Source organism: Manacus candei, unplaced genomic scaffold (genome assembly GCF_025592945.1).
Source record: "Manacus candei isolate 608988 ecotype Guabito, Panama unplaced genomic scaffold, ASM2559294v1 h1tg000070l, whole genome shotgun sequence".
NCBI lineage: Eukaryota > Metazoa > Chordata > Aves > Passeriformes > Pipridae > Manacus > Manacus candei.
Genome location: NW_026138118.1, coordinates 2331953 through 2356999, shown reverse-complemented (window position 1 = coordinate 2356999; position 25047 = coordinate 2331953). Strand labels below are relative to the sequence as shown.

General features: G+C 51.3%; 2 protein-coding genes and 3 non-coding genes across 10 annotated transcripts; all 5 read left to right on the top strand.

The window, feature by feature from the left end:
• The first annotated feature begins 1007 nt into the window (after positions 1-1007).
• TRNAU1AP (tRNA selenocysteine 1 associated protein 1) lies at positions 1008-22539 on the top strand. Of its 6 annotated transcripts, none has more exons than XM_051807232.1 (16): positions 1035-1150; positions 4118-4200; positions 4320-4417; positions 5157-5256; positions 7682-7734; positions 8325-8456; positions 11464-11583; positions 13000-13162; positions 14066-14099; positions 14247-16008; positions 16734-16947; positions 19021-19185; positions 20596-20658; positions 21232-21278; positions 21641-21744; positions 22226-22539. In XM_051807232.1, exons 3-10 carry the CDS (start codon positions 4332-4334, stop codon positions 14381-14383), a joined length of 825 nt encoding a protein of 274 aa, XP_051663192.1. In that variant the 5' UTR covers positions 1035-1150; positions 4118-4200; positions 4320-4331; the 3' UTR covers positions 14384-16008; positions 16734-16947; positions 19021-19185; positions 20596-20658; positions 21232-21278; positions 21641-21744; positions 22226-22539. The 6 variants fall into 6 exon arrangements, with proteins under 6 accessions (XP_051663185.1, XP_051663186.1, XP_051663187.1 ...); XM_051807229.1 differs by having other exon boundaries at positions 1036-1150; positions 4118-4194; XM_051807225.1 differs by lacking the exon at positions 4118-4200 and having other exon boundaries at positions 1008-1150.
• LOC127479906 (small nucleolar RNA SNORA16B/SNORA16A family) lies at positions 20282-20424 on the top strand. The gene has a single exon (XR_007907712.1). It is a non-coding gene; the product is annotated as a small nucleolar RNA SNORA16B/SNORA16A family (small nucleolar RNA).
• Positions 20986-21116, top strand: LOC127479907 (small nucleolar RNA SNORA44). The gene has a single exon (XR_007907714.1). It is a non-coding gene; the product is annotated as a small nucleolar RNA SNORA44 (small nucleolar RNA).
• Positions 22033-22103, top strand: LOC127479905 (small nucleolar RNA SNORD99). Its single transcript, XR_007907711.1, has one exon. It is a non-coding gene; the product is annotated as a small nucleolar RNA SNORD99 (small nucleolar RNA).
• Positions 22540-23362: 823 nt separating the features above from the next.
• LOC127479749 (ras-related protein Rab-42-like) lies at positions 23363-24732 on the top strand. Its single transcript, XM_051807069.1, has 2 exons — positions 23363-23622; positions 24315-24732. The coding sequence occupies exons 1-2, from the start codon at positions 23363-23365 to the stop codon at positions 24730-24732; spliced, it is 678 nt and encodes a 225-aa protein (XP_051663029.1).
• The last annotated feature ends 315 nt before the right edge of the window (positions 24733-25047 follow it).

Sequence of the window (25047 nt, the reverse complement as noted above, 5' to 3'; positions counted from 1 at the left end):
CGCTGTGAGGGACAGGGTGGGATTGTTGGGGTACCCTGTGCACGGACAGGGGTTGGACTGGATCCCTTCCAGTGCAGAATATTCTGTGATTTTTTCTAATATCTAATCTGAACCTCCCCTGTCTCAGCTTGAGGCCATTTCCTCTTGTCACTGCAGATACTGTAGAGGAGACCGGTCCCCACCTCACTAAAACCTTCCTTCAGGTGGTTGTAGTTGCCTCAAACCCTCCTCAAGGAGCCCCCAAACCCTCTTCAAGTGTCTCCAAACCCGCATCAAATCACCTCAAACATTCCTAACCCTCTTCAAGTTTCCCCACATCCTCCTCAAGGAGCCCCCAACCCTCCTCAAACCACCCCAAACCTTTCTCAAATTACCCAAACCCTCTTCAAGCTCCCCCGAACCCTCCCTAAGGAGCCCCAAACCCCCCCCCCCCTCAAATCACCTCGAACCCTCCTCAAATCTCCCCAAACGCTCTTCAAGTTCCCTCAGGCTCTCCCTGAGGAGCCCCAAAACCCCCTCGAATCACCTCAAACCTCCTCAAATCACCCCGAACCCTCTTCCAGTTTCCCCAAATCCTCCTCAAGAAGCCCCCAACCCTCCTCAAACCACCCCAAACCTTTCTCAAATTACCCAAACCCTCTTCAAGCTCCCCCAAACCCTCCCTAAGGAGCCCCAAACCCCCCCCCTCAAATCACCTCGAACCCTCCTCAAATCTCCCCAAAAGCTCTTCAAGTTCCCCCAGGCTCTCCCTGAGGAGCCCCAAAACCCCCTCGAATCACCTCAAACCTCCTCAAATCACCCCGAACCCCTCCCCACCTCACCCCGAACCCGCCCGGCCCCGCTCCCCTCACACGCCCCCGCTCCCGCGGCTCTCGCTCCTCCTGCCCGCAGGGGTCGCTGCGGCGGCGGGGGCGCCGCTCTCTCCGCCCGCCCGGGGCCGCGGAGGAGGCGGCGGGGCCGGGCCGGGTCGGGCCGGGCGGGACCGGGGGAGGGACCGAGGGCCCGGGGCACGGAGGGACCGGGGGTGGGGCGGAGGGAGGGACGGCGGCGGCAGCGGCGGGGCCGGGCCGGGAGGCGGAACGCGCGGCCCCGCTGAACCCGCCGCGGGGCCTGCGGGAGCAGCATGGCCGCCAGCCTGTGGATGGGGGACGTGAGTGTCCGGCCGGGACCGCGCGGCTTTGTGAGGGGAGGGCGGGGGGCGGCGGGAGCGCGGCGGGGCCGGGGGAGCGCGGGGGGCACTGACCGCCTGGTACCGTCACTGACCGGCACCTCACACCGCTGGCTGACACCCTCACACCGCTGACTGACTGACAGCCTGGCACTGATTGGCATCTTCACTCTGACACCCTCACACCACTGACACCCTGACACTGACTGACACCCTCAGTCTGGCCCCCTCACACTGACTGACACCCTCAGTCTGGCCCCCTCACACTGACTGACTGACACCCTCACTCTGGCACCCTCACACTGCTGACACCCTGGCACTGATTGGCATATTCACTCTGACACCCTCACGCCGGCCGGCTGATACCTTCACACCACCGACACCCTCACACTGACTGGCACCTTTAGTCTGACACCCTCACGCCACTGCCTGACAGACACCCGGACACTGACTGACACCCTGACACTGATTGGCACCCTCACTCTGGCACCCTCACACCACTGACACCCTCACACCGACTGACAGACACCCTGGCACTGATTGACACTCTCACTCTGGCACCCTTACACTGACCAACTGACAGACACCCTCATACTACTGACATCCTCACACCACTGACACCCTCACTCTGCCTGACTGACACCCTCACACTGCTGACAGTCTCACTCTGGTGCCCTCACACCAACCGACTGACACCCCCACGCTGACTAACACCCTCACACCAACTGACACCCTCGCTCTGACTGACTGACTGACACCCTCACACCGACTGGCACCCTCACATTGACTGTCTGACACTCACAGCAGCTGACTAACACCCTCACACTGCTGACACTCTCACTCTAACTGGCACCCTCACACCAACTGACTGACACCTTTACACCAATTGACACCCTCACACTGACTGTCTGACGCACCAACTGACACCCTCACACTGCCAATACTCTCACTCTGACTGGCACCCTCACACCAAGCATCTGGTACCTTCACACCACCCAACTGACTGACACCCTCACACCACTGACACCCCCGCACTGACACACCCTGACAGCCCCTCACACACTCAGACACACCATAAACTCCCAAACTGACTGGCACTCCCCTCACACACGCTCTCCTGTGCATGCTGGCACACTCACACAGGCAGATACACACACACACACTCACAGGCACAACCCCCAGCCCAACAGGCACATTTGTGAGCAGTTCACACACACACAGTTCACACACACACACACACCCCTCCTTCAGGGTGACCTTCGTGTCCTGCCCACAGCCGGGTCACAGCCACACTCGTGGCACTTACACCAGTGTCCCTGGCGGGCAGGCACTGACAGGTCTCCCACTTTCATGCTCTAAGAGGCAGTTACACACCCCCACACTCACAGCCTGTACCCTTGCATGCCTCAAGGATTTATCTGCTCACCTGCTTGTAGGCACTCACGTGCTCGAGTGCTCTGAGGCACTTACACACACTCATGCTCGTGGGCACTCGTGTATTTGTGCACACCTCTCCAGGATTATCCCTCACAACCTGCCCCCCCCATGCACACCCATGGGTGCATTCACCCCCTCACTGGCATTTACACTCCCCTACGTGAACACACACTCACAAGCAGTCCCACACCCCAGGATTTCCCTCATTGCTGCCTCTGTGTGCACCTGGCAGGAAGAAGCACTCATGAGAAGCACGCTCAGGGATGCTTCTTCACCCAGGGGTGCCTGGCTGCCTGTTCACCCACACTCACAGAGATACACAGCCCACAGTGTACCTTGTCCCTGAGGATCCCACTGGAGGCTTCTCTCACACAGCACACCCACTTTGCCACGGCACTGCACACTTATATGGCACATCCAGGGGTCCTCCACTGCCTCTGCTCATGCAAGCAGACCCCATGGAGTCTGCTCATTTTTTTCTCCTCCCCACACAGAGGGTTATCTGCCACCTCTCCATAAGCCCCTCTTCTTTTTCATCAGCCCTCTCACAAGCAGGATTCTCTTTGATTCACGGACAGCCGCATCCAAGCAACCTGTTGCCTTTACAACTCCAGCTTTCCTTTACACTCCCCCAGGATCACCCGGCAGGTCTGTGCACAGAGTGGTGCTGCCTCCTGCTCCTCTGGCACGTGTAACGGAGCCGGGTCTGCTTCACACTTGCCCCCACAGGGCATCTGCTGCCTCTTACACACACAAGTGCAGCGTGGCCACCCACTTTCACACCTGGCACATTCTGTCACCTGGTACCTGACTGACACACAGACATGCTCGAGGGCTGTCGGTTACCACAGGGCCACCTGTCTTACTCACAGAGGTGTGTGCACTTACATACATGGAGCTAGATGTATTTCCTATATATATTTTACAGCTCTGTGTTACTCACAGCGCTCCCCATCAAAAAACCCTTAATTTCTGTTAGTTCCCTCCTCCACTTTCGCTTACACAGAGAGGTGCCCTGTTCCCTCAGGCCCTTCACCGTGCATTTAGTTCAAACTCCAGCACTGTGTCGTACTTGTCAGTCATTTACCCCACACAGACACTGCTCTCCAGCGTGTTCACTGCCCCGCACACCCCCTGCCCTGCACGGTGCCACCCTCCCCTGTGACACGGCGCGGTCAGTGCTCCCACGGGCAGGACGAAGCGGGACGCGACCCCAGGGCTCCCCCCCGAGTGCTGTCCCGGTATCTCCGGGGTCGTGCGAGGCAGACACGGCTCTGCAGCCCCCCGCCTCAGCTCCAGGGGGGCCGTGTCACCTGCCTCATGCCACCCAGGGCCGTGCCACACCTGTGTCCCCACAGCGCTGGCCCAGAGAAGGAGCCCAGCACCTCCTTCTCCCCCGCCCCCTGTAGCGAACGCTCAGTTTGTTGCTGTATGTTTCTGAGTGGCTTTTGTCCTTCTGTGAAGCTCCCTGTTCTCTGAAATTCATGCTGTCTCTTGGGTTCCACTTTGCAGACTGTTGAGCCTGGTTCATGCATGCCTGCTGGTTTTGAGTGGCATCGACCCTCTTAAATGAGTCTTCTTTTTGAAGTGTAAGGGTAAAATCCTTCTCAATAATGTTTTAACTGCTTAGGGGGACATTGACACATAAATTCTCTTTTTTGTAGATGCCCTGATCTAACTTTTTTCTTTTCTTTTTTTTTTTTTGCTTTTATAGCTGGAGCCCTATATGGATGAAAACTTTGTTTCAAGAGCCTTTGCCACCATGGGAGAGCTTGTACTGAGTGTAAAAATCATTCGAAACAGGTTGACAGGGTAACTGTTTATGTTTGTTCTCCCAGTGCATTTGGATTGGAGCCTCACCGTGGTCCTTCCTTGTCAGAGTGATTTTCCCTTTGAGCTTTTTACCATTGCTGCCACCAATATGGGAATATTGATGAGAGCAATGGAGAGGGCACTGCTGGCTCTTCAGCCTCCCCTCAACAAACAAGGCTTGGCCCTCATCCTGAAGTGCTCCAGCACTCAACCAGAGCAGTGTATGTATCCCATTCCATCCCACTGGGAATTGCAGCTCCCAGCTGAAGGCTTTGGTGACTAGTCTGTAGTGCAGCTACACGATGCTGGCAGAGGTGGGAAGTCTGACTTGGAGCAATAGGAGACCCTTTTGAGTTCATTTGGGATAAAATGAGTGACTGGACACAGAATAAAATAGTTTCATTCTGACTCATTATCCTTTTAAGTGTTGTAATTTCAGTTTTCAGATGTTTAAACTTGGGTGGAAAAATTGATGGTCAGTGAAAGTAGGAAGTAAACTGTGAGCAAAACCATTTTGTGTGTGCTTATGATTTATGGTAAGTAGGGGCTATCCCTTTACTTGAGATCCAGAATTTCTACCTCCTTTTTGGTAGCTAATGTATATACTTTTTAAAAGAAACTGTTCTAAGTATTGCAACGATAACAAATTTCCTACCAGTTATCTAAAATACAAAATTCCTCCTCGAATGTGTTTCTAATGCATAACCTTTGTCTCTTCTCTCCTGTGTTGTATGTTCAGAATTCCAGCAGGCTATTGCTTTGTAGAATTTGCAGATCTAGCTACTGCAGAGAAATGTTTACACAAAATCAATGGAAAGCCTCTTCCTGGTGCTACACCGGTGAGTCAGTGGGATCAACCAGCTGAGAACCAAAACTGGGAAGGGACAGACAGTGTAGAATCTGCATTTTGAGTGATTACAGACAAATTCAATAGTCAACAAAGTGAGATTCTTCTTTCTTTAAAGTTATGAACATAAAACTGTTGATGTTCTGGCTCAGAAAATTGTTGAGCAAAATCACTGATTTCTGTATAAAATCCAGGTGGAGAGATGTTGTGGTTTTCCACTTCTGAGCCTTTCTGCTATTACCAAGGTGCACTAATGAGAAACCAGAGAAGAACAAGGGAAAAATTAGGTTGAGTATAGAGTAGACCTGCCACAGTCCTTCCCTCTCTCTCCATTTATCTGGAATCATGGAGTCACGGAATGGTTGGAGTTGGAAGGGACCTTAAAGCCCATCTTGTTCCACCCTCTGCCATGGGCAGGGACACCTTCCACTAGCCCAGGTTGCTCCAAGCCCCGTCCAACCTGGCCTTGGACACTTCCAGGGATGGGGCAGCCTGAGACAACAGTGTACAAGATGAACTTGCAACTTCACACTGAGTTTTGAGTAACTTTGATTTGCAAGAGAAACGTGACTTTTAAGCCTCGCATTGTTCTCGGCCCTTAGCAAAGAAAAGTTATTCAAACCTCTTTGCAGTGGAGAAGGAGCCAGAGACTTGGATAATTGCAGTACATAACTAATGTCTCCTGTAGGTGAAAGCTGGGTAGTTTGAGGAGAAGAGGAGGAATAGTCTCAGGGTCTAATTTTAGGAAGTTGACTCAAATGTGTGGTGGATTAAAACAGGACGGCTGACACAGCTGTCTGTTGTACCCACAGGAGTTGGCTGCAGTAGCTGGGGTGACTGGTTCATAAAGCAGCTCTAGAATCACCTCAGTTATGGTGTGATACACAAGGTAAATGAATTCCTGTTTCAGGGCAGTTAATACCCACGGTAGGAAACTGGGAAGTTCAGGTTGAGCTATTTGGTCAGCATTCTTCAGAGGGTGACATGCCCCGTTAAAAAGGAGCTGATGAGAGGCCTGGAGGTATCTGTTTCATGGGTTTGCCCTTGATTAAGGCAAGCTGATCATCCTGGATGCCTTCTGTAGTCACTGGAGAGACAAAGAGAGCAGCTCTTGCGAGGAGTAAGATGATAATGGAGGTTTGGTTTTGGGAAGACCCATCTTTCTCCACAGTTTCATTTTAAAACGTGGTGTTGCATAGGGGGTGATTTGCATAACACACAGGGAGAATTACAGATGTCAGGCAGAGATCCAGTGCAGCCCAAAACACTGCACTCAGCAGGCAATGCCCAGCTCATCCCTCGCATTTAGAGACTTTTGTTTACAGAAAACTGAGCGTGGCTTTTATTTATTATTAAATACTGAATCAGCCAGAGGAATAACAGAGAGCCCTGGTGCTGCTGCTGCTGCCTCTGTTTTCCAGAACTGGTGTCCCCAGTTCCCATCTGAATGGAAGTGTTCTCAGGTGCCACACTGATCTTAAGCCCAGAATATTTGCAGTGAAGAGTGAGATCCAAAATAAAAAGATGGAAGTGCTTCAAACTGGAATCTAAATTTTGTGTTGGCTTGTAAATGATCCACAAAAAGTTGTGTAGCACTGTGCTCCAGTGAATGCAAGCATGCAAGGAACAGGATTATAGCCTAGAATAAAGTCTGTGCTCTGTTTCCCAAGAATTATTTACACTGTCTTTGAGGGAAGGAAACCCATCCTACAAGGTCCAGGAGCACACTGGGCCCTTCACTGTACTGAACAAACATCCTAATCTCTAGGGAATTTCTGATCCTGGTCTGAAATCCTGATTTCTGATCCCGAGATCAGCCCCTGATCCTGAGGGCTGGTCAAAAGATCAGCTGCTCCTTAGATCTTGGTCTGGACTTACATGTGAGTTGGGCACAAGTTGCTGAACCCTGGTAGGATGGGGACAGGGAGTTGCAGATGTGTCAGTGGGCACAAATCTGGGCTACTGGGAAACTTGCTTTAAAAATCACATCCAATGCAAAATTTCAGGAGGCCTCCAGTGTCCAGTGACCCGTAATTCTTTCATAAAACCCCTAATTTTGGATCTTACTAAATGAGCACATCATCCAGAGCAAAGTATTTAGCCATGTTTCCAGATTGGGATTGATTTTCCAGCGTGGTAGATTCAGTGTTTGAAATTTCCAATGGCTCTGCTGTCATTTCATTTTCAGACCTTAAAGTTAGAAGTCATTTAGTATTTGTTTATTAGTGCCTCTCTTTAGGTTCTGATTTTCATTATTATATCTGTGCTGGCATAAATAAATCATCCTTAATCCCTTAACTGGATGGTCTGACAGCATTTAAAAAGTTGTATAAAATCAACTGGTTGCATTTGTTCCTAATTATTTGGACTCACACGACAACATTTGAATGGACGGGTTCGTTTTTGCCTCGTTTCAGGCGAAGCGATTTAAATTGAATTATGCAACGTATGGAAAACAGCCCGACAACAGGTAAGTGCTCAGTATTTAAATACTCATTTTGCTTGTTTTATGTCCCTTGCAAAGAGTATTCAAAATATGTAAACCCATGAGTTCATCAGTGCCACTGTGGAGGCTGTGCCAGTTTTGTGCTTTGCCCTGTGTGTGATTTATCCAGTGTCTTTAAAAGGTATTCAAACTTTGTAGCATCAAAGTATCTAATTAGTATGTTATAATTTAAGATCTGTGTATTGGAAATAGCAAATCTGTAAATGAGACATTAATTTTTCCTTGTCATGTTAGAAATCCAGAGATGCCCTGTAAGAAGTAAGCAATTATCTTTAAATAAAAAGCAGTATTGAGTAGATTGGTTGTGCTGCTTGAATTAACTTGAAAAAGCAGTGCCAATGGCTTAAAAAGTATATTAATATAATATATTATATATAAGTATAATTTTAGTTAAGTAGCTTAACTGGTGACACTTTAAAATCTCCATTAAATGGTCTTTTAATATCACTTTTCTCCGAGGTCAAATATTTAGGCTAAATGGCAACTGTCACTGAGCACATCTCTTTCTTTTTTTGTAAGATTGTACTTAAGAAGTTTTCTTTTGATCTCTTTAGTCCAGAATATTCCCTTTTTGTGGGAGACCTGACTCCTGATGTGGATGATGGGATGTTATATGAATTTTTTGTTAAAGTTTATCCATCGTGTAGAGGTGGAAAAGTTGTTTTGGACCAGGCAGGAGTATCCAAGTAAGTCCTCTTTTATTCATTCTTTTCTTTCACTGCAGATGCAGCAACAGAAAAGATAAAATGCAGCAAGGGGAAAAAAAAAAGAATAGTTTTATCAGCTTAAAATACAAAGTCTGCAGTTTTCTTGGGTTTTGATAGTCACCACGGGGGTGTTGTCACTCCTCTGTCAGCGTGAGGCCCTTTGTGTGTTACTGCACTTCTTAAAATGCTGACAAATGTCTTAAGTAAGCTGGAAGCACTCTCCTCCTGGACTCTCAGGTGGAATTGTGCTATTATTTAGGCCATTCCTGGGAGAGGGTTTTATTTCAAACAGGGTAGGGCACACAAAGCTGTGATTCACTGTCAGGTTCTCAGTAGCCGCCTCGTTTGTCTTTGCTGGAAATGTCTTGCCAAAAAACAGATATCAAAAAGCTGGATTTCTTCATGTAATTAAAGCATTTTCTAAATAGCACAAAATTGAGCTGTGTTTTCCTAGGGGAGGGAGCAGTTGGTGAGAACCCTTGTTTTCAAAGCAGAGCGTGGCTTGGTGAAGCACAATATTCTGATATAATACCTGTTGCAGTGTTGGGATGAGCCCAAGTCTGTGGCTGTAGATCTCCCCACTTTCTCACATGAGGCTTCTCAGTCTTAGATATGTTGGTTTGAAGGAATCTCTGGAGTTCTGTGGTCCAGCTCCAAGCAGGACCAGTACTAGGTCAGGTCAGCCATGAGTTGAGTATCCTGGAAAACCTCCCAGAACAGAGACAATTCAGCCTGTCTGGGCAGCCTGTTCCAGAGCTGCACTCTCTCTTCATGTGCAACCTGAACCTCTTGCAGAGCTGCTCTGTCACTGCTGAGTACTTGTGCTGTCACTGCTACCTCACATGGGACTGACACTGCTGGGGTGGGCTCCAGGTGCCTCCTCCTCCTCCTCCTCCTCTTCCTCAGAGGTGTAAACCCCGCAGACCCTGTTCTGCTGCACCTGCCCTGGTCTCTGCCTACAGAACAGGTGATGGGTGCTGCAGTTTGGGCCATGAGTGGGGCTTTGGGAACTGCTCAGAAGTGCAGTTCCTCAAGGAAAGGGAATCTGTGGTAGCTTGGGAAGTGAGGAAGGAGCAGGGACTTGGAGTCCTCTTCCGGGGACGAGCAGAGCTGTCTCCCCCGGCAGTGCCAGCGTGCTGCCAGGGGCTTTGTTGGGACTTGTGCAGTTACTCAAAGCTGAGGCAACTGCAGGTGTCAGGGTGATGTGAGAGAGGAGCTTTGGGCTTGTGGACGTGCCCAGTGAAGGCCTGGCCCTTCCAGCCAGGGCTGGTGGATCAGGAAGGCCTCCTCCCAGCAGGAGAGCAGCCTGGAGCTGTGGTGCTGAGCCTGCTTCTCTGCTTCCTGCTGAGGGTGCAGGTGTGGGGGATTTCCCAAACTGCAGGGACAAGGCAGTGTGTCTGCCAGGGAAGTCCTGGCCACGAAGAAATGATTTCTTGCTGGGTTTTCTTCTGGTTTAGCTGTTGGTGTGGAAAAGCTAAGTTTCTGGAAGAGTTGGAAGAATCACTGTCTCCCTTGCTGCACCCACCATCAATTCCTGTACCCTACATCCAGCTCTTTAGCTGTCTGTCTCTATTTTGGAACTACCAGTCTTCTCAGTTTCCCTTACACGCTCCTAGTCCCACCCAAAAGGCTGCAGGAGTCTTTGTGGCAGCTTAGAAACTTAGTTGGTTTTGTGTGTGAGCACCTTAAACTGCTCACACAGTTTCACAACACTGAAGGTCGACTTGCACTGGCTTAATTTGCCACACTCCTTTGGCAGAGGGCAAGTTAAACAGAATGGGGGCCCATGTAGAGTTTTGCTTGTGCTTAATTATCTAGTTTGTACATAGATAAGCCTGAGCTTTGATCTGGTATTTTTGTGAGGAAGACACAGCCATACCCGTGTATTTGTATAAAAATAGATATTTGGACTCGTGCTGGCCAAGATAATGAGTTTTCTGGGGCACAAACTGCTCTGGGACAGCTTCCAGTGGGGACCTCCCAGGGGGAGTAGGTGATGCTGCTTTCCAAATAAAACATTACTTGGTGTTTAGGAGTTCCCACAGAATAGATAATACATTGTAAACTTACACCCTTGCTTACGGCTCGTTCTTTTCCCCAGCTAGACAAGTCCTTCCCTCCTAAACTCCTTCCTCCACTTAGATGGATTCCCTTACCCTCCCACACCTAAGTCTTTGATCTTTCTGCTGCATGAGGCAGCCCATCCCATGCTGGGATCCTGGCACTGCCCTCCTGGATGCTGTTGCATCGCTTCTGACTCACTGCAGCACCAGAATCCCACGCAAAGGACCGTTGGGCTTGGAGAGAGTTGGTGTTTCTCCTCTGGCTGCAGTGCAGAGCTGCCCCACCACAGTGTTTTCACAGAGTCCAGGGGTCCTGGCTGTGCTGTCCCTGTCCCAGCTGTGCTCTCAGAGCAGGTTTTAGAGACTTGATGTTACAAGCTCGTTTTAAGCCGCGCTTTGGGAATGACAGAAAGCCTGTTTGAATATATTCCTGTTGAGAAAGAACTTGACTGGAAGGTGCTTCTTAGGGAAAAGCAGTGTTTTCCTTCACAGTGGGGCAGTTTGGGATGCAAGCAGTGCCTGTGTCTTGTCAGTGCTGTGCTGACTTGCAACTCTTTGAGATTATCAGAATCCTCCCAGCAGAGATTTGGGGCTTTACCACTGTCTGCTCGTGCATTTCGACATGGCTTGTGTCAGCTCCCTTCCAGTTCTGCACAATCCACTGGCACAGGAGCTGCTTTCTATTTGTCAAGCCCTTAAAAGCACCTCTGGAACTTGGACCTGTGGCTTCAGGCCCTTTGGAAAAGCAACTGGAAGGTGGAATCGTTTCACCTCTCCCCAAAGCAGGGACAACAACCCAAACGAATGTGTTTCGCTCTCTGCGTTCCCCAAACCAATTTGAAATTTCACCCTAAATAATTTTTAAGACGTGGCCCGGCTTTTTGGGGTTGGTTTTAACGTGGTTTTATTCTGTGTCTCTGCAGAGGTTATGGGTTTGTGAAGTTCACAGACGAGCTGGAGCAGAAGAGAGCGCTGACAGAGTGTCAGGGAGCTGTGGGGCTGGGCTCCAAACCCGTACGATTGAGTGTGGCTATACCAAAAGCGTGAGTATAAGAGCAGCCAGGTGTTCATTAGGAGTCACCACATCTGGTTTTAAATGTGGTTTAGTGGTTTGGGTACATTTCCTGGATGTTTCCATCACAAAGTGAAGGAATACCCCTGATAATGGGGAGCATCAGAATGCCCAGGAATTCAGAGAAATTATAACATTAGCTCAAGACTAAGCATATTCCACTGTTTTTAATTGTATACATTATGAAATCCACACACATGTACCCACACTGTAGTTAAATATGATTGTTTTTAAAGTGTATGTTCCTTTGCTTTTAATTGAAATAGCCTAAATCTGCTTATTGATGTCTGGATAGCAAAGCTCAATTACCTTGCTAATTCTATTATGATGTCTACTAAATATAAGTATTTTGGGGCAGGGATTAACTTTTTTTTCTGTGTTTGTTCAGAACCTGATACAATGAGATCCTGGTCTGACTTGGGGCTCGTAGCACTAGGGTAATACGAATCATAGTAATTGCTCCCTATTTGAATAATATTTAGATTTTCAGAAGTCTTGGGGGGGAAAGGAAGAGAAAAGCAGAAAAAAGAGGTGTATTGTGGTGAGAAGATTGATGTTTCCTTCTTCCTACTTCTCACTGATTTCATCACTAGCTTTTTATGTGTGACATACCTTCATTTTAAACGATGTTTGCCATCTCATTTCAAATCTTGGTAGTCAGGTGGGATTCCAAGTTCCTTGGGAATGCTGCCACTTTATGGAGAGGAATGGGAACTTTAGTCAGCTCACAGGGTACTTAAGTTTATTTTTTGATTACCTGTAGTTCTTTTTATTTCATGAACTCTTCCAACTCTGTGCATAGAGGACCTCTCAGTTCAGTGAGAAAGGGGACAAGTCATTGCTTAGGTTTCTGTGTGACAGTGGCAGAAGGAAGAGGGGTTTTGTCAGTTCTTATTAAAGAAAACTCCACTTTTTTTGCAAGGCTTTAAGTCTTTAACTCTTCATGTAAAGCAAGATTCAGTACCTTGTCTCAGGAAGCTGCAGATTACTTAACTTCATCCTATTTATCAGAAGAAAAAAGGGGCCCAAGAATCTGGATTGTGGTTCAGGATTGTTCTAAAACTGAAGCTCGTGGTCCTGAACTCTTCCCTTCCCAAAGCCAGGAAGTGACCCTAAATTAACTCCTAAAGAATGAAAGCAATGTTTATTAATGAAGAGGAAGATGAATACAGGAAAGGGCGTTTAATTTAAACCACTTCTTTCTTTATGCAAATGTATGCAAATGATAAACACTGCCGTAGTAAATAGTGAATATATTTTAAAGACTGAAAACTGCATGTTAGACTAAGCCTTGTCTATGTACCAGACTGTATCTTAAGCTATTTCACTGCTTTTTTCATACTTGTTCTGCACTATTTGCAACTCACTCCTGCTTTATTTTTTGAAGTAACCGTGTGAAACCAATGGAGTACAATCAGATGTACAGCTACAACTACAACCAGTATTATCAACAGTATCACAACTACTACGCCCAGTGGGGGTACGACCAGAACACGGGCAGTTACAGCTACAGTTACCCCCAGTATGGCTACACGCAGAGCACCATGCAGGTAGGGCAGCCCAGAATCCCCCCAGAGCTTGCCAGTGGGGATGGGAACGTTTTAGCTTCAAGCTCTGAGGATCACAGGATGTCCTGAGCTTGAAGGGACCCACAGGGATTATGGAATCCAACTCCTGGCCCTGCACAGACACCCCAACAATCCCACCCTGTCTCTCAGAGCATCGTCCAAACCCTCCTGCAGCTCTGGTAGCCTTGGGGCTGTGCCCACTGCCCTGGGGAGCCTGGGCAGTGCCCAACCAGCCTCTGGGGGAAGAACCTTTGCCTGAGATCCAACCTGAACCTGCCCTGACACAGCTCCAGCCGTTCCCTGGGTGCTGTCCCTGGTCCCCCAGAGCAGAGCTCAGAGCTGCCCCTGGGGAGGAGCTGCAGCCCCTGCTGAGTTCTGCCCTCAGTCTCCTCCAGGCTGAATAGAACAAGTGATCTTAATAACAGACCTCTTAATAATGAGTTCTTAATAGAGCTGCTCTATGGTGTTCAGTAGTACCTGGTGTGTCCTGTTGCCTTACATGAGGTAAAATGTTGCCCCTTACACTGGGTAAGGACACAAGGGGTCTCTTAATACAGTTTTCAGGGTAGAAGGGTTCTCTTGGTACAGGCAGTGCTCAGGCAGCCTTCTGGGATCCTTCCTAAGGCTTGTTTTAAAGGACAGAACCCATCAGAACAGCCACCCCACTTCACCCCAGGAACTGCAAGAACTGCTGCCTCTGTCAGAGGTTTAGTGTGGGATCTCCCCCGTGGAGTGCTGGGAGTGGAACACAGGCTTATGTGTGAAGAATTCTGTTGTAATCACTCTGATATAAAAGTCAGTCTCTGACAGTACCAATCAACAGGTGATGCTTGTAAAAGAAAAGATAATTATCTGCTGTCCTAAGGGGTTTGTTTCTCCTTGCAGACGTACGAAGAAGTTGGGGAGGATGCACTGGAAGGTACGTTTCTCAAATTCTATACTGAAATTGTCTGTCTGTTCTGCACTGACCAGAGACAGACTTTCCCAGTTTGGCCCTGATTTCGGTGTGTACCATCCCTTCATCTCTGAGTAAATCTGAGAACTTTGCCTTTCCCCCCCCCTGCAGATCCCACGCCTCAGTTAGACGTCCACGAAGCGAACAAGCAGTTCATGGAGCAGAGCGAAGAGCTGTACGATGCCTTGATGGACTGTCACTGGCAGCCCTTGGACACTGTCTCCTCAGAGATCCCAGCTGTGTTATAGCCTCGTTGCTGAGGCACTGTGTCTGTGGAATATCCCAGCAGTGCACTCCGGACTGTTCCGCCGGATCCCGCGGGATCAGAGGTGGCCCTTTCCCCACCCAGGCCTGGGACTCGGAGGTACAGGAGGACTGTGGCCCTTTTCCTGTACAGAACAAGTGTCGTAGGAGCATCATGGTAACCTTGATTCATGGTGAAAATTAGAACTGCAACAGTTTTATTCCTTTTTGTCTTGAAATGGACTCTTGATACTTGTTGGGAATTGTAATTTATAAACTTTCGACGAGGTGGCACAGGGGAGAGACTCTACCCCATCCTACAATAAAAAAGTTGGTCTTTTAAATACAAATTACCCCTTGCATTTTGGTTCCTGCCCATTTTGGTTCCTGCCCATTTTGGTTCCTGCCCATCTTTCTGTTTTGCTGCCCATTCAACTTGTCTCCAGCCACTTGGCCCAACACTTGTGAATGTGTTACTTTTAAAAAGAAAGATCATTGTTGGATGCCACTGAAAGGTCTCAAAAGGTTTCTAGTGACTGGGTAAGGTTGCTGTAACTTGAGCACGGGATGAAGACTTGTGTTCTGGTTAAGCTAAGCTGTGATCATGAGCTAGAAAGTTTGGTGTTCTTAAACAACCTACCTGAAGAGCACTTTGGAGAGAAAAGACAGAAAGGAGTGTTAGAAAACTACAGACCAATGCCTTTTACCTGGTGATCTCTTGCACACCTGACTTGCTTCTCCACCTGTGTATGAGGAAAAATTCCCCATCAACCAAGCAGTTTAAAAACACTTTAACCAGCAACCATATTTAAATGTTATTTTGTGTATCATGCCTTTATTTTTTTATTGGTCTCGTTAATGTTGAGATTTTGTAGTGTCTTCCACTGTCCTGTCAGAGGGAAACAGAAGATCTTGCAGCAAAAACGGGTCAGAGCAATCTCACTGATATATTGTGCAACAAATTGTTGTGAACCTGGAAAGCAGTTTTCTACTGGATGTTGTATGAGCTGGGTGGACAAGCAATATAAATAAGCTGATATTATGTTGCATTAGAGGTGAAAGTGAAAATAATAGCACTTATGTACGTATTACAAGCCCTTTTCAGGCTTTTGTGCCTTAAACTCTTGGAGAAATAGGAACAGAGAAACTACCTGTAATAAATGTCTATCCAAGGAATAGTTTGGTAACTGAAATTGCTGCTGCCGAGCGTTTCGTTGCCTCCCTGCCCATGTTGATGCAGAGATTTGCCACAAGATTTAAATACTTTGATAAAGCTACTTCTACTACACCTTTGTTTGTGTCCATAATTATGATCTATTTGTCAGTCTGTGGTTTTTTCCTTAACAACTGCACCTGGGGATGCGAGGGACTGCAGTTAAGTTATCCCTGAAGGACTGCTGGACTCCTGCCTTCTCATCTGCTGCGAATTATCCCTCCTGCTGTGCCCCTAACTGTGCTGCTGCCAATGTCCTCACCTTCAGATCCTCTGAATTTGAGGAAAGGAGTGTGCCCTGTGTGTTCTGGGAGTTTCAGAGGCGGCAGAAGTGGAAGAGAGCAGAGCTTTTACATCTTCTGCTCAGCTCAGAGCAGCCCCTCTTCCTGGGAAGTTCAGTGGAGTGGCATTCCAGAGGTGATGTAAAGAAGGGGGGTTTTATGTCCTGCTGTTAATCACTTCCTGCTGTTAAACACTTTCTAGATCATTTTGTTCCTGTGCTGCCCTGTGTGCCCTTCCTTCTCTTTGGGAGCTGTCTTTCCCCATCCCCCCAAATTTTAGCTTTTTAATGCAGCCATCTCAGTTTGCTGCAGGAGTGACCTGAAGACACAATTTATTTATCAGTATAAGTTTACTCTCAGCTGCCCAGCATTGCTATCCTGTGGAGCGTTTCCCAATGCCTGGATAAACCCTCTCCATCCAGACCTGTCCCTAAAGGAGGGAGGAGCAGGTTATCACCTCCCACTGACAGCAACCCCGGGGGAAAGTAAAATCCTTTTACTCTCTGCTTTTGTTTTCATAGTGGAAGAAAAATGATAAATATTAGCCCAGCTCATCCTGACCCCTAATTCCTGGGAGAGCTGGGCACGTACAGACCCTCAGGAGGAGCAATTTGGGAGCACAGAGGCCAGCAGGGATGACCTGCTGACGCTGTTTACTGCTACTGCAGAGCCCAAAATAGCTCCTGCGTTTCCTTTTAAGAGGGGTTGATGTGAGGCTCTGGGCCACATTCCCTGGAGGTGTGAGCCAGCCTTTTGAGGTTGTTTGGGAGAATCTCAGCCAAGGGTTCTGTGGAGCTGTTAAATCTGGGTTTTTTTTTTTTTACTGGGTATCACTTAACTCGCCCTAATGTTCATTTTCAGCTCCTGGCCGTTATTGCAGCGTCTGAAGCACAGAAGAGGCTTTTCTGTGGAGCTCCAAAACAGCCCATCACCTGGAATTTGTAGGGTTTGTGCTTTGGAATCCAAGTCAAACAGAGTGTGGGATTTTGTTTCTCCTGGGTGGCTGCAGGAAAAGCCTGGATTAATTACCATTTAGTGTCACATGGGATGAAAGACAAGGACTCCGTGTAGTAAGGTAAATCCTGCTTTTATCTTCGTGTGCTCAAGGCAAGAAATCCCAGGCAGATGATATCACAGCTCCCTGGGATTATGTAATTCCTGAAAATTGCATCCAAATCTGCCCCTGAGATTATGGAGCACTCTGCCTTTCAGCAGGCAGGGTTTACAGCAATTAAAACAACAACCCAAACGCTCTTGTTGAAGATGAGATAATCCAATTTAGATGAAAGTGCAGGGACTCAGATTCCCATTTGAGTTACACAAACTGGGAAAAGTTCAGCAGAGCTGGAGGGATGTTGGGTGTGTTTGGACTCTCCAGAGGGTGAGCTCTGAGGTTGTGGGGTGGCCTGTTGCCATTAGCTTGTGTTTAATTAAAAGCTTGACAATACACACCAGGGGTGGCCTGGGAGAGATCCTGACCCGCTTCCAAAGGGATGAGGAGTCTGGAAGCATTTCTTGAGCTGATCTGGGGCTGACAGGGGGCTGACTGTGATGATTTTTTTCCATGTGAGTCTGACTAAACAAAATTCCTGTTACTTGGATCAGTGTCAGGACACGGGTTCATATCCCGCACACTGAGACGTACCCAACACCCTCAGGAATTTCTCTGAATCCCTTTTGAGGAACAGAGATAAACATTTGACTCTGATCTTTCCGTGCTGGGTTTCTCATTACTGCCTCGTTAATCCCCAGCTTCTGCTAAACAAAGATCTGAGAGGAATTTTTACCTTCCAGCCTTGCTATCTCCCAGTGCATCTTGTAAATCATACTGGATACACCAGTTTCTGGATTTAACTTGGGATTTGCTTAGACATGAAATGAATTCAGTGGCAGGATAGGGTATGAATTTGAAATGCAATAGCAGAAACTGCTAGAGCTGGTTCAGGAAATGTCACTGATAGGGCTCACTTTCCCTTTTTGCCTGGTGAAAAACGTCTCCTTTTTTTCCTTCCTTTGCAATTATTCCCCGGTCAAAATGGTTTTTCCAAGTGCAGTCAGTTTTGTAGGAAGGGTTTTGGGGTTCTGCTTGGCACACACCCTCTTTTCTCAGGGACAGGGTGGGATTGTTGGGGTGTCCTGTCCATGACCAGGAGTTGGACTCGATGATCCTTGTGGGTCTCTCCCAACTCAGCACATTCCATGATTCTATGATTCCAATGTCATGCTGCTTCTGCTGTTAAATTTCCAGGGAAAAAGCAGTGATGGATAACACAGTTAAGGTGAAAAAGATTGAGAGCTGATCATGGCCAGGGCCTGGCTTGTCCCAGGGAGCCACAGGCACAACGAACCCCTGAATCACTTAATTCTCCCCTGCTTTTCCTCACTGATGGTTCTCACAGAGCACATCCCTGTGCATTGCCTGCTCCCACCTGTCAGGTGATGGGAATTACAGGCTCTTCCAGCATTTTCTCCCTGTCCTGCGCTGTAGAAGAGGCTGGTGAGAGGTTCCTGGGAGGTTCCATCAGGGACCCACTGACTGTGGATGTGCAGTGGGATTTTCCCTGCTCCTCTTTGGATCTCCATCCATCTTCCTGTGGTGGGCTGAGGTCTGCTGGGCATCCAGTGCTTTCCACTGTTGCTCTTTGGGGGGGATTCTCCCAGTTCAGCCTCTTCCCAAATGTTTACCAAGGTTTGAATTTTTGGGGAAGACTGGGGTTGTTTTTTTTCCTACAGTGATCTCCCAGTTCCTGCCCTGCCCTAGGATTTGAGAGGGAGATTTTTAGGTTCCTTTTGCACAAGTGGCTGTGCCAAGGAGACTCCAGGGAATGCCTCGTGATTTGGCAGAGCAGCTGGGAGATCCATGGAGGAGGAGGAGGAGGAGAATGGGAGCAGCTGCTGGTCCCCTGTCCCTGCCAGCTTTGACAGGGGCTGTCTTTGCAAGGGTTTGGCCACAAAGTTGGGGGCTCATTTCCAGACTTGGCTTTAAATGAGTGCCAGGTTTATTTTGTTGCTGGTCTGGCGTGTTTGGGGGGAGCTACCAGTTGGAAAGGGCTATTCCTGAGCACTGGGAATTCTTTCATCTGTTAATTTTGCTCAGAACAGATTAAAAACTGACTGTTCTCCCCCATCCTTTTTACCCTTTCTCCAGGGCTCAGGCAGGGAGCATTCCTGGGCTTTTCCAGCTGATTTCCCACAGTGCCTGTGCCTTCAGCACCTGCAGCTGTTCCAGCACTGCCTTCCAACCCTTTGGCAGGTGCTCCCACTTTAAATCCTTTCCATGGATTATGGATCACGAGCCAGGAGCCTGACAGAGGTATTTTGTTGGCAAACAGACTTTTGTTTCCAAGAAACTTTCCTTCTATTCCCTGAGGGTGGGATGATCCCCCCCATGTTCCAAAAGGGAGGAAGGAGTAGGGAAAAGGCAGCTGCTGCCTTCAGCTTTTCCAAGAGCAGCCCCTGACATGCCTCTTGGATGGAAGAGGAGAGAACTGTCTTGGTGCCACCTGGATTGGAGGGTCTTTGAGGTGGGGAGGGGGAGCACAGCTCACAGGTGGGGAATCATGGAATTGTGGAGTGGTTGGGGTTGGGATGGACCTTAAGGATCATCCAATTCCGATTCCTGCCGTGGGCAGGGACACCTTCCACTGGAGCAGATTGCTCAGTGGGGTGGGTTTGTCCTTTGGGAAGTGGGATGGGATGGAGTGGGATGGGGAGGGGTGGGAAGGGAGGGAGGGAGGGATGAATGGAGTGGGAGAGATAAGTGGATGGATGGATGAACAGATGGATTGAGGGATGGATAATAAATGCGTAGATGGATGGGATGGATGGGCAGATGGATGGATTGAGGGATGGATGGATGGATGGACGGATGGATATGGATGGGGATGGATGGATATGGATGGGGATGGAAGGGAATGGAGTGGGAAGGACGGACGACGGGGACCGTGGGCAGCTGGAACTACAACTCCCAGCAGCCTCTGCTACCCCAGCAACCAATCAGCGCGCGATGCCGCACTATAAAGGGCGAGCGCGGGCCGCTTCCTTCCTCTCTCGGTGATGGCGGCGGGGCGGGCGGGCGGGCGGTGCTGGGCCCGGCGGGAGCATCCTTCGATATCCGCCGCCATCCGTCGATATCCGCCGCCATCCGCCGCCATCCGCCGCCATCCGCCGCCATCCGCCGCCATCCGCCGCCATCCGCCGCCATCCGCCGCCATCCGCCGCCATCCGCCGCCATCCGCCCTCCCCGGGGCTCCCCCGCCGCCCCGGCTACCCGTGGGCACCTCGCCCCGCGGCGGAGCTTCGGGGCGCTCCGATGGCCTGGAAGGGCAGCGCGACCTTGATCCGTCCCGGGCCGGGCCCGGCCCCGGGTGAGTGAGGGAGGGACCCCCGAGGCTGAACCAGCCCCCGTCCCGAGGCCCTATCGAAGCTGTGTCTGTCGGTGCTGTGGCAGACTCGGTCAAAAAGGAGCCGAGAGCGAAGGGATTTTCCCCGACGGTCGCCGCTCAGTTGGAGCCTCCGTAACTGTCCGGCAACATCTCGGGAAAATACACGGCCCGGGAGGGGCCGGAGCTGGGGGGAGTGGAAGGAAGCGGCTGCCCCAGATCCCTGCTCCTGGGGTCCGAATTGCTGCACAGGGAGGTGGGAGCGGGCGGGGATCCCACCTTCCTGTTGTTTTAAGATACTTTATGTACCTGAAGCTCAAGACTGTGTTCTTCCCCAGCAGCATCCTGGTGATCCCGGAGTGTGGGATGGCTGGTGGCAGCCTCGCTCTGGCAGCATTCTGCAGGTGAGGTGGGAGTTCCAGGCCCTGGATTCTCCTTTAGGTTGGGAATTCGGGTGGTTTCGTGGCCTCCCTGGGCCAGAGCAGGGACCAGCAGCGTTTCCTGCCCCTCTGCCCTTAGGACGGTGCCAGCACGTCCTTCTTCCAGGGATGTGGATCCTCTGCTGGGCCCTGCAGACTGCCCTTAGTTCTTGTTCTATCAAGATCATGTGTGTGTGGAATAAGGGCACTCCTCTCTCTGGGCCAAGCTAGGGGCAGAAAACTGGGAAGCAACCCTGATCCAAAGCCGGTGGATCACTGTCACAGGCTTTCCTGGCTCAGCTCGGTGTTTATCCGCATGTTTATCCAAGAGCTGTGGCTCCACACAGTGGCTGCAGGTCTCCAACAACATGCCAGAGCAACGGGAAGGTCTTTGACTGCTGGGCCTCCTCTGCCCGTGGCTGTCACTCACCCCTCCTATATATTTTGGGGAATTGGGCTGTTCCTTGTGGTTTCAGGGTGGGATGAGTCAGGGATGTGTCCACAGGAATCTGCAGCCTGCTGCTGATTTTTTTTTAAGGGTTTTGTGATGTCTTTCAGGGTTCCTGGGTGTTTCAGAGCTCTCCTGCCTGATGGATAGACCCCAGGTAGGAACGTGGTATCCGTGTTGGAGCTCCACAGCTCATCCCTCCAGTTCCCTTTCCCATTGGATCTGAATACCGATCTTGTGGTCGAAAAAGGAGGAAGAGTGAAAATTCACCCTGGTCTAGGGCTCTCTGCGGGTGTGTCCTGTCCTGAGAGGGGCCAGTGGGAAGACAGGCTGTGCCAGCCTCGCTCCTTAGGGAAGGCTGGATGGGAGGCAGGGAAACTCCTGCTGGGGAGGAGGGATAAATATTGGGCACAGAGGGCAGGGGTGTTGTGGTGGGTGGAGGGCTGGGGTCTATGTGGGGGGATCTGAGCCATGGATTTACAGGGATCCTTCAGCTTCACTCTGGCTCTGTGTTTTCAGGAATTACTCACTGAGAGAGAATGAGAGCTTGTGAACCCTCTCCCAGGGGGTCTGGTTTGCTTCCTGTAGGGCCTGAGTCGTGGGGAAGCTGCAGCGTGGAGCAAGTGAGTGTCCTGGTGCTGGCTGGGCAGGAGGTTTGGATCAGACATCAGGGGGAAATCCTTCCCTGTGAGGGTGAGGAGGCCCAGGTTGCCCAGAGAAGCTGTGGCTGCCCCATCCCTGGAAGTGTCCAAGGCCAGGTTGGACAGGGCTTGGAGCAACCTGGGCTAGTGGAAAGTGTCCCTGCCCATGGCAGGGGATGGGAACAAGATGGGCTTTAAGGTCCCTTCCAACCCCAACCATTTGAGTGTTTCCCTGGGGGCAGTGCCTGGGTGGGATCAGTGGCAGCACAGCCTGGTCTGTGATGACTCCTGTGTCTGGAGACTGTTGGATGAGTCCTGCGGATATGGGGCTGAGGCCAGGCCTGAGCTACCCCAAAACCACTCTGGGGTGGGGAGGGGACAGCCAGGAGCTCCTGAGTGCGGGTGGGATCTGGCACAGCACCAAGCCTGACTGCTCCTCGCTCAGCTGGATTATTTTTTTCAGGTCCAAGCAGAGCGTGGAGCTGAATTGAGCCCATTCCTGAGGGGTTCGTTGCTATGTGGTACTTTACCAGTCCTCCAGCAGTGGGAGCTCTGCAGAGCCAGATCCCGGCTCCTTCCCGGGCAGGATCCACTCCTGGGCTCCACTCACCTGCATTGCAGGGACAGGGAACTGCTTTGGCTCCGGGTGCTGCTCAAGATCCTGTTCTGACACTGCGTGGAAGAGCAGTCCCTTCTGTGGAGTTTCCTCAGGAGTGGAGTTATTTAATATTAGTGGATATTAAATCTTGGAGGCTCAATAAACACAACTGCTTGAAATCCTTGTGGTGTCTCCCATGTTTGGGGTGTGTTGGGATGGGGTGAGACTGGGCTGGCTCTGAGCCTGGCTGGGGATGATCAGTGCCAGGGGTTCTGAGCATCCCCTTCCAGTGGTGCTCCAGCATGGGATCCTGTCCCTACTGCAGCACCCACCCCTGGGGTGTCCCCACGGCCCTGGGTGGGTATCCCTGGAGTGCAGGAACACACCTGGACCATCACAGAGGTGCTGGAGCAACTCCTGCAATCCTACACTTCCCAACACCCTCGAATGGAGCTTCAGTGATGCCAGTGGCCGGGTTTTTCATGATGGGCAACAAGCAGGGATGTAGGGGTCACAGCAGCTTGAGAGTTGTCATTCCTTGTCCCGGGATGGCTGGGCCATGGCAAAATCCCCTGGGGTGACCTGGCTGTTTGGCAAGAGCACCTTTGTCCAGTGCCTCTGATCCCTTTTCCCGGCGGGGACTCTGGAGCCCCTTCCCTGTGGAGCCTGTCCCTCCCAGCTCTCCCAGGATCTCAGGGGGGACAGCAATGTGTCTGTGCACTCACAGCCTCGCTGTCCCTTTGTCACCAAAGCCGGGCAGCAGGACAGACCTGGCATGTGACAACGGCAAACAACACCCCGGGGGCAGGAGGATAAGGCCGAACAACACCCCGGGGGCAGGAGGATGAGGACGGAGAAGCTTCTCCCTCCTCCCGGGGACGGTTTGTTTGTCTACCCGGGTGACTGCGGGGCCGGAGCCGTCCCTGTCCCCAGGTGGGGTGGGGACAAGGGTGGAGAGCTGCCCGTGTCACCGCCAGCACAGCAGTCAGGATCCAGCCGGTCATGGGGACAGTGACGGATTCTCCGCAGGACCCCGACCCCGGGGGACACTTCCAGTTCCGCGTTATCGTGCTGGGGGACGCGGCCGTGGGCAAGTCCTCGCTGCTGCGCTGCTTCGCCGAGGGGCCGGGGGGGTGTCCCGGGGGGGCGGCCACCCCCGGCCCCACCGTGGGCGTCGAGTTCTACAGCCGGACCGTCCCGGTGCCGCCCGCGGGCAGGGCCAAGCTGCAGCTCTGGGACACGGCCGGCCAGGAGCGCTTCAGGTGAGCTGGGGACGGGGACACAGCCCCCATGCGGGACCCCAGACCCAGCGAAGCGTTCCCCCCACCCTGGGCTGGGTGTAAATCCCCGGCGGGCATGCAGGGACAGGCAGCGATGCCTCACTGATGCTTTAAGGGACAGTGAAACCTTGTGCTGAGCTTGTAGTGACTCCAGAGCTGGCTTTTGGGAGACAACCAAGGGAGCAGGGCTTGGGGAGAGTCCTGGGATGCTGCTCCTGGGCTGCTGGTGGGCTGGGGATGGATGGTTTCTCTCCTGATTGCATCAGCAGCTCTTGGGAGTGTGGAAGAGGCTCAAACGGGACACAAAGGGCTGGAGAGCCGGTGCCGCGGCTGGACCGGGGGTTCCACGCTCTCCCTGTCCCTGGGAGCCTTTTTGGGACCCCAGAGTTGGTCTGGGGGTGCCCTGTTTCTGTCCAAGGCTTGGCCTGGGGGTGCTGCCCCCTCCCCACTGCGCTCCAGGCTGTTGGGGGGGACGGAGGGACCCCAGAGCCCCTGAAAAACACACTGGGAAGGGGGATGCTGAACAGAAAGGGAGGATGTAAAAGCCCTGGCAGGTCTCCTTTTCCACTCCTCAAGTCCCGACCGGCACCCAAAAAGCCCCTCAGCCCCACCCCAGGTATGTCAACGCGGGGGCTGCCCCGGCGCCCCTGGAAACGCCCCCTGGGTGTGCCCAGGTCCATCACCAGGTCCTTCTACCGGAGCGCGGCGGGGGTGCTGCTGGTGTTCGACCTCACCAACCGCGCGTCCTTCGAGCGCGTCCCCGAGTGGCACCGCGAGGCCGCGGGGGGGGGGGACTGCCCCGCCTTCGTCCTGGTGGGGCACAAGTGTGACCTGGAGGCCGAGAGAGCCGTGTCAGCAGAGGAGGCCGGGCACCTCGCCGCCAGCCTGGGCATGGCCTTCGTGGAGACCTCGGCACGCAGCAACCTCAACGTGGACTTGGCCTTCCAGATGTTGGCAGGGGGCATCCAGGAGGCCCTGGGACGGGGGGTCCTCGCTCCTCACCAGGGCTGTGATGGCATCAGGCTCATCCCCAGCCAGAGCCGCCGCCAGCCCCCGGCACGGGGGGAGCCCCGGGAGCGCTGCCGGTGCTGATGGGGACGGGGGTACACGGGACCCTCCACCCGGGACCCTCCACCCAAGGGGATGTCTTTCTCTCTTCAGCCAGGCTTGGGTTTATTTCAAATCTTAATCTGGGGACTCTGAAAAAATAATGCTCTGCTCTAGGAGTGTTTTTAATAAACCTGAGGGTTTTCCACACTAAATAAAGGCTGTGTCAAGAACCAGATGCCGGGCAGGGACACAGCACTCGACCCACAGCATGAGGGGTGCTCTGATTTGGAGGGGGCGTTGGCTGGTGGGGTTACACACCCACCCCCCCCATGTCTGTGACACTTTTGGGAGCCTCCT